The 14,070-nt window shown below is 38.6% G+C and overlaps 1 protein-coding gene across 3 annotated transcripts in view; it reads left to right on the forward strand.

Annotated features, from left to right (window-relative positions):
• Positions 1-667: 667 nt before the first annotated feature.
• The window catches only part of LOC118273941 (transducin-like enhancer protein 4), a 55,462-nt gene continuing 42,059 nt past the window's right edge, over positions 668-14,070 (forward strand). For 2 of the 3 annotated variants that reach the window (XM_035591215.2, XM_035591217.2), the window contains exons 1-4: positions 669-940; positions 6,736-6,833; positions 9,833-9,896; positions 10,931-10,975. In XM_035591215.2, the coding sequence (XP_035447108.1) occupies positions 872-940; positions 6,736-6,833; positions 9,833-9,896; positions 10,931-10,975 (276 nt within the window). In that variant the 5' untranslated portion in view covers positions 669-871. Of the gene's footprint in view, positions 941-6,735; positions 6,834-9,832; positions 9,897-10,930; positions 10,976-14,070 lie in introns of all 3 variants that reach the window. The other variant, XM_035591216.2, reaches the window with a different exon arrangement.

Raw genomic sequence — 14,070 nt, forward strand, 5'->3', positions numbered from 1 at the left:
GCGCGTACGTGGCCGTGGCTACGAAAATGCGATCTATTCTATTGGCCACAGGTATTTTGTTTCAGGCTGGTAGGTAATGTTGCCAGTGATAAATTGTTGATAGTGTCGGCATAGGCAGGTACTTAAATACTCTCTTCTTGTCAGCTATTATGAATACAATGCTTTTTAGAAAAAAAAAACATGACAAAGATGTGTAGGTCAACTAAAACAATAGTATTCTATTATAATCTAAGAACACTCAAAGAAGTTCAAATTACAGATCGAGCAGTAAATTAGGCATCAACCACGTTTATATCTACCTATCACGTAATATCCATGCGATAAGTGTGTACAGAAATCTTTATTAGTCTGACATCTGACCTACTTAACCACGTGACTAGGTATCAAGAGAATAGGGCTAGCTTAGACAGAACTGCAATGCAATATTGTTTGCCAAAATAACATCGGGCAAGTCAACCGCAACGAGCCACCAACCCGTAACACCGACCCACCACCCCTCGCAGCAAATCCCCAGATAATACGTATCTATTAGAGCGTATATCTCCGATTCGGCTAAAGTATTCCTCAAACATGAAGATAGTCGACGAAAAATTCGAGTGGAGAAATATGTATGGCAGCGGCAATCGGCATGCGAGGGTCGCTCGCTCGCCGGGGGAAGCGGCGGGTGGCGCCCCCCTCGCGCCAGTTCGCTTGCAGCGTTCGCGCGAGGAGGACGTGCGTCGGTTTATCGTCGAAGCAGATCGTCGCGTGTGACTGACTCGGAGTACGTGCGTGGATCCAGTGTTATTGTGTGCTCAAGTGGAGTGTGTGCTGTGTCCTGTTTTTACTTATAGTGATTTTTAGACCATGAGCGTGTGTGTTTGACGGAGGGATGTATCCGAGCGCGGGCGCAATGAACGCCGCCGCCGCCGCCGCTGCCGTGGCGGCCGCCAGGCATCCGGTAAGCGACAACACGGACACAAATCATTCCTTCCCTACTGATAAACTATCTGGATCTTCTCTGTATGGAACACACTCACAAGATCATCTTTGTTTAGTTCACAAACAAAAAAATAAATTCATACCGCTTCTAAAAAGTTCTCAACTTTCTGGTACCATTTTTTCGGTATCCCTCAATACCCGTGAAACTCAATAAAAAATACCGTTACAAATGAACAGGATAAATGTTTGAAAAAAATAATTACCGTCGTTGATGTCTTTCTCTCAGCGAAACTTTGAGAAAATGTAGTGAATTATTTTACAACAATGTAGTAATAAGAATAATAGCGCGTGAGTTTTAGTTGTTCAGAAAGTTGAGTGGTAATAAAAGCATAAAAGTAATAAACAGCGGAATGGCAGTGACAGAGGCGGCGCGGCGTGGAGCCCCGGGCCGGCCGCCGATCATTGTCAGCCGCTCAATTACCCGTGAAATTGTCTGCAAAGGATTTTATCATACTCAGAAATCTGGGGACGAATTAACAAAGCTCGCTACAGACCTTTTCACACCCAGTTCCCAATATAACTCGCTGGTGTAATGAGTTTTTAAAACTTGCACATTGATGGGTTTATTCGACGGGAACAATATTATTAAATGATGCATGTCACCCTACTACGCTATGTAACTTGTAGGTACATTACTGCATTTATAAAAACGGAAATACCTACCTGGTTTATTTAAAGTCTTTAAAAAAATCAAAATGATTTATACCGACTTTTAGTTGAAGAATGTAGATTGAATTGAGACATTTTGCACAATCATTAAGTTAATAGTGAAAAGTATTCTAAAATAGGTAAACAAAGAGACCTAAACATCCATAAATCCTAAAGCTACAATATTAAAAACCTAATGCATGTTCAGCAAGTTTTCAAAAATAATAATTTATGAACGAAACTGACCATGTGCCGTCGAAACCGCGGTGGAAGTGAGTAACTGTGTGTAAAACGATTTTGAACTTTACGACGTGGTAATAGAGCATAACGGTGGGCAAGTGGTGTTTCAAAGAAGCGACCACAAGCCGCAACCCATCTGTCGCCGTTGCCGACGGGAAACTAACCACAATTCGAGAATACATTAGTGTTATTTTTAAGGAGACTACGTTCACTTGTGTTTTGTTCAACCCTTGAATTTATCATTCCTAATGACGCATTGTATGCCTGCTGTGGTTTCCGACCACTAAAGTTTTCTTTTAATTTCCACAAGTACCTCGTATTGTTTTCATTCAGCAATAGCTTACGTCACCTTGTTGACAATTTGGAAACTGTCTTCATTAAAGAAACGCATTTCATTTTAATCTTAACTCATTCATTAACAAATATTTACACTCTCCAAATCTCGACTACGTACAAGCATGTCTTCTTTAATTAAACCGTACTCTTAACCTTCGTAATCAAAACTTGATAACAAGTAAATAAAACAGCTGTCGTTTGGTCACAAATAAGTATAAAAAAAGAACTATAAAATACGAACCGATTGCTACATCATTACTTTTAACTGACGTTGATATAAAACGCAATGTTTACAATGTATTTAGAAGTTATTGGTGCATACCCACGCGCTCGCATTAACCGCTTTATAAATTGACAAATACGACCAATACGTAATGACCTCCTTTGCTCACATCGTCCTTTTTATATTCCAAAACGGTGCTCATAAATTTCGAGCTCCGTTTGGGCTGGTCGTATACTTAGTCAGGAAGTCGTGAGACGCTTGTCGCCTAATTGATGCATTCATACCAGTTTCAAAGAAATACACGCCTTATTAAGCGTTCCTGGCATTGATAAGTAGTTGTTTAAATTAAAAAGTTTCGTCATGTTTATTTAACGTGACGTATTGAGTTCGCGAAGCATTTTATTGTGAACACGGTGAGGAAAACGTAGTCAGTTACCTAGTATCTACTATCTGTTTTTACAACGCGTACATTACGCAGCACACATTTTTGTCTGATGTAAAACAAACAACAATAATGTAAATTCACAAATCTTTTAGTTTTTATCAACTTAATAGGTATACAATCGAATTTTCCTTGTAGAGTGTACTCAAGACGTCGTGTTTTACGGTACCGCGTTGTAGTTTATGAGCGTCACATGAGTGTGTCAGTGTGTGGCGAGATGAGTCGCGCCAGGGCCGGGCTGGGTGTTAATGTAAATGGATATTTGTCTATTTACTTAAAATCCGTGTCGCGTCCTACTACGTAAATATTTGACTGACAGAATTACCGCTACGGACAAATGAGATGGCGTCTCGACAAACATTCCAAGTTTTCTTCAAACATGCACAATAGTTGAGTTCTAGAAATAATAAATCTGTGTCAATGACGATTATTTTAATATCGTCGAGATGAGTTTATCAAAAGAAATGTCTTCGCGGGGATTATCAACCTGATAAGTGGAGTGCGTTGAGTCAATGTTCACCCAAAATAATGACTTGATATTTGTACGTAGATAATGCATATCAGTTTGCACAAACATGGCATTTGGAGTACGCAAACAATGCTTCGTCATAATCAAGATGCCATCAAACATTCGCTGCGCGGGAACTCTGGATCGGAGCCGGAGGGCCGACATACATTTGCGTGGACCGAGTGTGATATTATTTCTCTGTTGTTGACGTTTGCACCAACACTATATCACCACGCACTCAGTAATGCTTACCATCTGTTTCCTAAACGCGGATATGAAAGAACTGCGTTTAACGTAACTGAGTAATTGAATTGAATAACAAATATTTTGATAAAACTCATAGCACAGAGTTGTATTGTACATAATATTGTTATTGGCAGAGTTTGCCCAACATCCGATACTGAAATAAAATTATCAATCGCCCAGCCCACCGCACTCACATCGGGTGGCAAACGGTGTAGTATTTCTGAGAAAATAAAATCAGCTTTCCGATCCCCGCGCTACCATATTAGTTTACTAGCATTTTTTTTTATTTTTCCAATACAAAGGGTAATAAATCCCGTCCGTTACGCTCGTTTTTATGAGCTCTAAAACGAACACAATAGAGCAGAAATTAGCTCGCGGGGTTTCGACGTTGAGGCGTTACGTTACAAAGCCAATCTTGATGTTCAAATATTTGTCTATGCTTGTTTGGTTTGTAAGTGCGAATGGTGTTTAGATGTTTACCGAGCCGCTGAACTTGTGTGAGTTGTGAACCGAGCGGGCGAGCTTCTAATATTACTAATAAACAGTTGACATCGATCTACTTCTCGGAGTTTTCCTCGTAACGGACGTCGACGTTAATATAAATCACCAAAACTCTCATTTCCATTTCGTATTTGAGCAGAATTCATTCAGCCGTTTCGGAATTCGAATTTCGAATCCAATAAAAAGAAAATACTCTCCGGAGCGTACAGCAGGTAGACGTGGGCAGACGTATTCAATAATTTGAAATAAGAACACGTATTTCTTTTTATATCCGTTTAAACGCATTCTGTTTAGTTTTGTTTTTGTGAGCGGCCGGTGGATGCGGGCCTTTCATCCGGACCCTCTACACAATACTGCCACTCAAAAACTGTTCATTGTATTTTAATTTGACCTTTTCGGCGATAATTTATGGGAATCTTTTTTTTTGGTCGAGGGGAACGTTTACTCAGTCTATTATTGCCGAGGATTATTTTAGTTTCTTTTGTGATCGATTTGAAGGTTGGATCGAAGCTGAGACTATTAGTAGCGAAGGGTATACTTAATCTGTTAGGCCGTGGGAAAAAAAGAATCGATACATACTTTATCAATAGATTCAAATTGAAATTGAGTAATATCACACAGTGGCATGTTAAAATTATAATACAAGCTGTTAAATAACAAGTCAGAACAAACTACGTGTTTAACTTTTCAATTACTTTAATCATATAATTATGTAATTTTAATACGATTGCGTTAAACGCCCAGTGCCGAGAGGGATATTTAATTTTGTCGATATTATTAAACAGTGGAATAATTTGCTGTTTAAATGATTTTCAATGGACGGTAAGTTAGGCAGAGCAACGATTGGCATGTTATACAATTTTATGACACAAAAGCGTTTAATTTAATCCGTAGTCGTAATGTTATTTTATATGGTGATTTAATCGTGGCTGTAAAACACTTTACGTAGAACGAGGTGTCAGGTTTGTTGGACAGGCAGAGCGAGAGCGCGGCCGGATTACCCGGCGCGATAAGCCCGATAGCTCCGAATAAAACAAATAATTAAAACGACGACGCCGTCACTTATTGACGCAGATAAAATTATGTCCGGCTCGAGTAAAGGCACGCGCACACTTGTTGCATGTTTACCGATTGTGTACCTCTAATTGTATGCGCGATAAATACATGCTTGGTTAACATTATTTATTATCTCGGACTATTAGTTATTGTATTAAATGAAAACCTAAATATATTTTAATAACATTCATATTCAAGATCTCACGCAATAACTATAATCTCACCAGGTAGTTAGACACGGCAAACGACTACCGAATCGCACAATAGTTCCTAACTGTGAATCGTTGAAAGCATTGCAAAGTGTCGTTAAGCAGAGTGCACATTAGCCGAAGAGCTTTATTACTTTTTGCCGTAATTCAGATCAATAAGGTTGAAGTGTCGAAGCAAGCTCTCAAACGACGGTACGTCGCGCCGAGTGCCGTCGTGTAGCGTCGTGTAGCCGCGCCACACGCGACCATGCTCTCACACTGCTACTGTCGATATCGTTTTGTTTTTGCTTCCAAACATACGTTGTGTTAGCTCGTAACTTTAAACTCCTTTTTGTTTTGCGATTCAACGATATGAACATGGATAAGTAATTGCTTGTGTCGATTTACATCTACCCGCACACTGGTGTGCGTGTGGCTTTCATCTTTTCTTTTAATTAAAAGCATTTCGCAACAATAAAGCAATTAACAGAAACATGGTTGGCGCTAAGATGAATGTTTGTACGATAGTGCGCTCGGCTAGATCGCTAGACAATCTCGGTTTATAAATAGTGGTGTAAATAAGCACGACTTGCGGCGGATGAATTAAGTTAGAATGTTGCGAACAGTGCCTAGACGTTGCGGTTAGGTTATCCACGATGTTACCTATTACGTTATTAAGTGCGATCACCCATTACGTGGAGCGTGAGACGTCGGCGGAGGCGCGCGACCGCAAGCCCGTCTCCCCGGCGGTTACATTCACTAAATTCCCGGCCACATTTTTCCCGAGCCCGATTGTCCGCAGCTCCATTTACAACGTCTACACGCCGCGCCAGTTCCTTTTACGCTTTTATTTACGCTCCTTTTATTATTTTTAAAGTCCGTTTGTTCCTCGCGCCGGCACCGAGCGGCGGTTATTTATTTTTTGCCGCCGGCCTCCCGGCGACCGTGTGTTGTTGTGTCCCTCGCTTTATTTTTATTTTCGTGCTTCTTATTATGGAGTTAGTTTTTTTTTTTACTTTATTATTACGTGCTCGCGTGTTCACGTTACTTTATTTTTGTGTTAAGAGGCGAGCGGTCCAAGTTGTTTATTTTTTTTTTTTATTAATCGAGGCTCACACCGAATTATGGTCATTAAAGGATAATTTGTATTATGGTAATTTGGGATGCGTGTAATTTTTGTTTCGTGATAGGAATGTTTTTATTCTGAGAGTGAGATTGATGAGTTACTCGTATGCTCTTAATATTTATACGTTGCGTGTTCAGTAAACGTTTGTAAATGTTCTAAATGGTCATTTATAAAATGTGCTCAAGTTTTAAGAAGTTATAGCGGAACTTGTTAACTTATTGTGTTTATTTTGATCCGCAGGGCCCACCACAACCCGGACAACCCATTAAGTTCACGGTGGGAGAGTCGTGTGACAGAATTAAAGAAGAATTCAATTTCTTACAAGCCCAATATCACAAGTAAGTATCACGTTACGCGTTATGTATTACAAGTACGAGCACCGAACACTACACTGTAATTTAATTACAATTTCCATCACAATGAACTATAAGAACCTGTTGGCTATATTCATTCGTATCAAGGATGTCAAAAAGAATAAATGTAAAGCGCCAAGCAAATCGATGCTTAGGGTTGTCAAGGATTTAGTACAAGAGAAATAAAACAAGTAAAGTGGGATCATCCGGGATCCCTTGTCACCGGGAATCAAGGAGAACCAACCCTTACCTGCCTGCCCTTTGAGAATCACCCTTGCCAAGCTTTTTGCGACCCACCATTGTTGTAGAACAAAAAAACATTACAATGGGGGTATATTTACACGACTCGTTTAAGGCTTGGGTAAAAAAATACTCATAATCAATTTTTAATCTAAATCTAAACTATTAAATAAAATTGGAGTGTCTGTTTGTAATATTGAAATAACGCTGCTGTTTACTACATGCGTATGATTCGTACACTAAAATAATATTTTTTTCTGTCTGTTTGTTCTGGCTAATCTCTGAAATGGCAGCAGTGCCGGCGTTAGGGGCGACATGGGCCGATGGCCCAGGGCGACAAAGTCTGGGGGGCGCCAATAAAATGAAAAACTACTACTAACACTTGATATTGCTTCCCTCAAGTGGGCGCCACAATATTTTCGCCCGGGGTGTCAGTGGCCCCTACGCCGGCACTGAATGGCAGGACTGATTTTGACGTAACTTTTATTGGTAGGTAGCTGTTGTACTAAGGAGTAACTTAGCTACTTTTATTAGCTGCAAAATCCATAATCTACGCGAGTGAAGCTGCAGGCTTGAGCTAGTCTATAAATAAAGTTTAAGTATTGGAAAACAGGTCAACATTTTAATTTTATGTAGAAATTTACTCATAACAGTAAAATGATTAAGTTTTAAATATAGTAAGCACCTACTTATTGAAATTAAAAAATCAATAATTGCCAGATCAATGGTACAATGTAATGAAGTAGCTCGACTACTGCGAATTAACGTGAATAATAATTTATTAAAGCCAGTATGTGTGTCAGTAAGTGGCTCTACTATAATATAGGTATAAATAATAAATGAGTTTTTATTTTGATCGTGCAAAAGGGCGAACGATGATCGGATGAGAAATCCCTCTTCACTTCTAATGATTATTATTAATTTTAGGTTTGTTTTATTAGAGTTACTGCCGCACACAGAGACATTTAATGATTACTTAAACTATTCCTTAGTTATTGTTCGAAACGATTTTGTTCCGAAAACAATCCTTAAATGAGTAGATTCTTATTTCTCTCATAACTTTACAATTTTAATTAATTGAATGATAATATCATAATATCAGTTCATTCATTTATTAATTAATGTTTTTATACTATACACGTGATAATACGTTTTTTGCATATGTAGGTACATATTTAATTCAGCTTGTCTTGCACAAAATTGATTACGATTGCATCATAATTATTGTATAGTACAATTATTTATATTACAAATGCCTACTTAATGAAAACAATGAATGAAAGAATCGATTGTGACAATGAATGAATCGATTAAAGTAAAGTAGGTTGATTTGATAGTCTCTACAAAATATTTTGATGTTTACTAAAAAAGTATTCGTAGCTGAGTTTTCGTGAATGCGCGTGGGCAGTGTGGAGTTTATTACTATTGTAGTTTTATAACATTACTTATAGAGAAATTAAGAGTCTGGTTTTGTCTGTATGTTTGTGTGTTCTGGCTCATCTCTTAAATGGCTGGACCGAAGTTGACCGGTCTTTTACTAGCAGCTATATGATGTACTAAGGAGTAACTTAAGCTACTTTTATTCAAAAACAGGAAGGAAAAAAAAAATAAAGGAATCATAAGACCAAATTTTGTCAGTAGTCATTATTATACGCGAACGAAGTGGCGGGCAACAGCTAGTATCTAAAATTAACTAGTGAAAAATGATTGTTACATTGCAAATGTGTGCTTCTGCCTAACCGTTCAGGGATTTACAGGAGTTACTTTAAGTAAGTACTCTAGGTACCAGACACAGGCAATATACACCACCGACCATAGCCATTACCTCCTTTACTACTAAGTTATTATGTTATAAAAACCTTATCGAGCCAGGTTTTCAGTGATCGTTAAGTATGTAGGTAATAATCTAGAATTGAAATTGAACACTGTAGTTAAGCGACTATAAAAACTATGACCATAACTGTAGCCTTAGTACGAGTTTGTTTTACGTTAAACGAAAACGAAACGAGAGCGCGTTCGGTGCTCTGATTGGTTAGTTCATTCGCGCCGGCCAATCAGAGCGCCGAACGCGGTCTCGTTTCGTTTTCGTTCAGTGAACTGCAAACTTGTACTAAGGCTACTGGTCTGACCTACTATGCATGCGATAAACAACCATAAAACATGCTGTTCGCTTATATTTTTCTTATCTTAATATTGTTACAAGCACTCCTTAAATACAACTTTTTAAGTGTTACACTGTTACAAATATTTACCTCAATGTTTACTTTTAAAAACGTCTTAAATCTTCTGAGGTGATTAGTGAGAAGTGACGTTTTGTTCTTTGCAGTGACAAAATATTTGACATGACTTACAAAACACTAGTTTTTACCCGCGACTTCACTCGGAAAAAGTAGCCTATATCAGCCTTTCTATAATCACAAATCATACAGTAAAATCGCTCAGTTATCGCAAAGACAAACAAACACACTTTCCAATTTTAAAGCTATGAGTAATTGACTGCAATAAACAACGCTTGTTTAACAATAAGGCGCTGGGTAACCGATATTAATACGCCAGCAACTGGTTGGAAAACTACGGACTTTGTTAGTAAGTCCGGAACATTAACTGTCATAATAACGTCGTGATCAAATACCCAGATCAAACGGATACCTAGTCTTGTCCGAATCCATGCAAGACGCAAGACGTCAGCATCATAAACATCCCGCCATAAAAATACGTTACAAATATATTTTCTTTTGTTTCAGTTTAAAATTAGAATGCGAGAAACTGGCTAGTGAAAAAATTGAAATACAAAGGCATTATGTTATGGTGAGTAAAATTAACGTTTTCTTTTTCATAATTACTTTCAAATACTCCATTGTTCTGTTCGAAATACAAATTGTCAATAGAAGCATGACAAAGTTTGAAACTGATAAACAAGCTAGTAAACCTACATTAACATGTTCTTCAGAAGTAAAAAACTACATAGAAAAAACTAAATAAAATTGTGGTAACACATAATGTTTTATTAGACCACTACAAGAGATCGGGGTTAATGATAGCAGCGATGGTACAAACATAATTACCGCCATACCCGTACAATAAAAACGAACGCAACAGGCTTTAAAACTCATGTCATATTAAAACTACATAGTTTAATTTAAAGGGACAGCTAATTTAACAGCTAAATAGAGATGTTTATCACATGTAACATTTGTTATGGCGTGTGAAATCAATAAATGTGTGCCTTTGTTCGCCGCCCGCATGTCACATGTTTACTATTTGATTGGCTCAAACTCCAGCACCCTCCGATTTAGATAATTGTCCCTTTCAAAAGAATTATTTAACACAATTACTCGAGAGTTATTAGTACATATGGCACATGTCATTTATTTTGTATGTATGAACATCAGTAACATGTAATAAAATATGTTTAGATAAGATATTGTAACATCGTCGAGTATCAATCACCGCGCCAACCGAGCTGTCAGGAGCGTGCGTAGGCAAACGTATTAGTGGCCAGTTCAAGAGCAGACAATATATTTCAAACGAACAGATATATTTTGGCATGCCTTAATCCCCGCATGTTCGCTCCATCCAGATATGAATCACGATTAAGTGTTGCCAAATCGCTCGCAATTTATTTTAATACGCTCGAGAGGAAATTTTCGCGAGAATTTTTATGTGTCGGAAACACTTCTGGCCGCCGTCCAAACTGTGCCAGTGCGGATGTTTAGTCACTCGACTCCTATAATTTGAGGAAGCTAATCTGTGCCAAAACTGTACCGTGTCACTGTTCGCTCGTTACATTTACTCGCATAAATTGTAATCGATTAAACTAAAGCGTGTTATTTATGTTTCAGTACTATGAAATGTCGTATGGCCTCAATGTGGAAATGCATAAACAGGTATGTACCATCATTATCTTTAATATGATTTATGTTTAATAACTTTGTGTACTTTGTGAATAAAAAATAGTGTTTCCACCTTCTGATAGCAGATGTTAAACATGGTTTCAAATAAGCTAAAATAAAGATGAAGGGGAAAAATATGGCTATATTTTAACAACAGCGGTCGGGCGAAATGGCGCACGGGGAAATGTTGTAAAAGCAAAAAAAAACGTGTTATTGCGCTGCGCCTGTTTGTTGGATAAACGTTGTTTGACAGCGAGCCCGCGGGCGCACCCCCCCACCCCGCCGGGAGGGGGTGGCGGAATACTGCCTGGTCAAGCCACTTTGTTGACATTTCGGTTTTTAATTTGCACTCACTTTGGTATTTTAATTGCGCTGTAATATCTCTGTTATTGTTCTTGTTTAATAACAATTTAATACGTTGAGTAAGTAGGTAGGCACACGCAAACTGAATAATAATTTTAGTAGTAGCGCGGTTAAATTAATATCATGCCGGCGTTTCATTTCAATAGGACACATTATTATCGGAATATTATAGGGAAGGGGCGAAACTTGTGCAGGCTCCCCTAATGCGCGTGACTAAAGCGCAGAAACTATATCTTTGAATTAGACGCTTAGTAGAATTCACAAAAAGGGTCCGCTAGGGTTGCCAAGTCACGAGAATAATACTTATATCATCAAGTTAGGTTCCTTTGTAGCAGAAACCAATTCTGAACCGTGAGAATTGGTTAGGCAGCTTTGATCGTCGATTGGAAATTAAGTAACAAAGTGTTTAATTATGTGAAATGTGTTCGAATAGCTAGCTGGTTAATTGAAATATTATTGTGACCGAAAATACATGTGTCGGAATTGATTGAAAAATAATAATACCTAATTAATTTTCACGCTGTTAATTTCTGTATGCGATAAAACGAAAGAAAATTATTTGCAAGAGTAATAATGAATAATACAAATGTTGTGTTTGATAAGCTAAATGTTTGTGTGTAAATGTTATTAATCTGGGTAGATATGGCAGCCCTGACCACTGGGTGCTCGCTTAACAATAGCTATCGTAACAAATAAGTACGTACACACAGGGGTGCCACGGCGAGGGTGCCGTGGGGGGGCTTCATGGTAATCTGTTGATTTTACGCTCACCAGCTTGTCTCGAACCCCGCTTTTATTAATATCACCCTGTATTTTAACACGTACTGTAAAAGGAATCACAATCAATTTACTACACGTAAAGCTACGCGGGTAATAAGAAACACGCATTCGTTTCACACAATTAATATTCACACGTGGATTTTTAAATTAACAAGACAGGTGCTCATTCGTACACGGTACAATTGTTTATTAATTTACTTTTTCAGGACACAATTATTATGAAAATTAGTTTTTCCTAATTATTAGTTACTCCTAATTATTACTTACCACGTATTGTTGATAATTAAAAAAGAAATACAATGTAGGCAGATACGAGTACAAGTATCTATTACTTTGGTCACTTGGGTGTGATAGAATCAAAAATATTATATGGAGACGGTGGTTTTATGATTTGTTTGATAAACTGTCGGACAATAGGTCCGAGCCCTGAGACCTCGAAATGTTAAGCCGTCGGCGGTGAGTGATATTTGTTTAGGTTCCGGCAAACTAGCAAACGAGGGGTGATTACGAAGGGTCGTATTGTTTGCAGCCGCGGCGGACAGATGGCGTCCTCCATCCACTAGTTCAATGCTTGAATGCGCTATTTAGCGTACAGTGCCGCGCTTCATTGTATAATGGATTATTACATTAGCACTTAAACACGCTCAGTCGAGCGAGAACCAGAAATGCACCCCGTCGACTTTGTTAAGCTTTTATGTGTTGCGTTGCATGCGACCGTAATAGAATAACAAGTCATGTTTTTACTTTTTACATTTGTGATTGTTTTTTTTTTTTTTTTGTAGTTAAACTCGATGACGCTCATTCGAATAAACACTTAATAAAAAGAGATTGATATTAACTAACTCAAATTGATAAAGCTTGGACACGGTTGGAACGTTTTTATGTTGTCATTGTGAGTCTTCATGGTCTATAAAGGGACGTCTTGGAGAAACATTTTACATGAACATTGTACAGAGTGACATTATGCAGTCAATAAGGTCGGTTTTGTGTCGCTGACGCGCCGTTTCCCGCGCGTCGTGACCGAGTCGCACTCGCCGGCGTGACCGCGACTAACGCGCGTTTTCCGCTCTTTCTGACGACGACTAATTGCTTAGATTTTCTTTTGTTAGTCGCGGGGCCGGACCGTAGTGAGACCGTGCCGAATCACACCTACTTACGCTGTGAATTGATTGTTTCGTCTTTGTGTGGCAGTATCGACACGGAGACTTATTGTTCTGTGCTTCGAGCTATTATTCACGCCCGAACTGACTTTCACGCTGCCGATTATGACAACGGTTCTCTTACTTAGAATCCGTCGGTGACGCAGATCCTTTAGTATCGTAACTGCACTCAAAAGTCTAGATAAGTGTGTGTTGTAATATGGAGATAACGGGTAGTTGAAGAGCGAATTCATACGGTGGAGTGATTTCATGAAGTGTCGCGAATGTGGAGAGAGAGACAATAGTGAATAGGGTTGGCACGGCGCGGCGGGATGTCGATAAAATACTTTGTCGAGGTTTACGAGCGTCGACAGTCGACACCCCTGCGGCTGCTCGTCGATTTGACACCCTCGGCGAGCGACACACGGCCCCACGCTCCGCGCTCGCTTGTTATGATGTATCAATGGCGCGATGGCGCTCACTCGTTGCTTTGTAACAATAAGCCCTTTAGTTAGCATTTTCGATATTTTGTTTTTGTTCCTTGTTTCATTTTCCTTTAATGGAAAATCAACCTTATTGACGTTTTGTCGTTGTGTTGGTAGGTGAATTGTTTTGACGTGTCAAATCATTACGTAAACAGTATTTTGCACCTAGTAGCAAGTACTATAATGATTGCTTAAAATATTGTTGAAATGTAGGACTGTACTCTAAATTATCCAAGTACTTATAGTTGCGTAAAAAAACTAATCAGAAACGAATGAAATAGACACGTGGAAAAAAACGAACTAGTTAAGCATATCAAATGTC

The sequence above is a fragment of the Spodoptera frugiperda genome, chromosome 3 (genome assembly GCF_023101765.2).
Source record: "Spodoptera frugiperda isolate SF20-4 chromosome 3, AGI-APGP_CSIRO_Sfru_2.0, whole genome shotgun sequence".
NCBI classification, from domain to species: Eukaryota; Metazoa; Arthropoda; class Insecta; order Lepidoptera; family Noctuidae; genus Spodoptera; species Spodoptera frugiperda.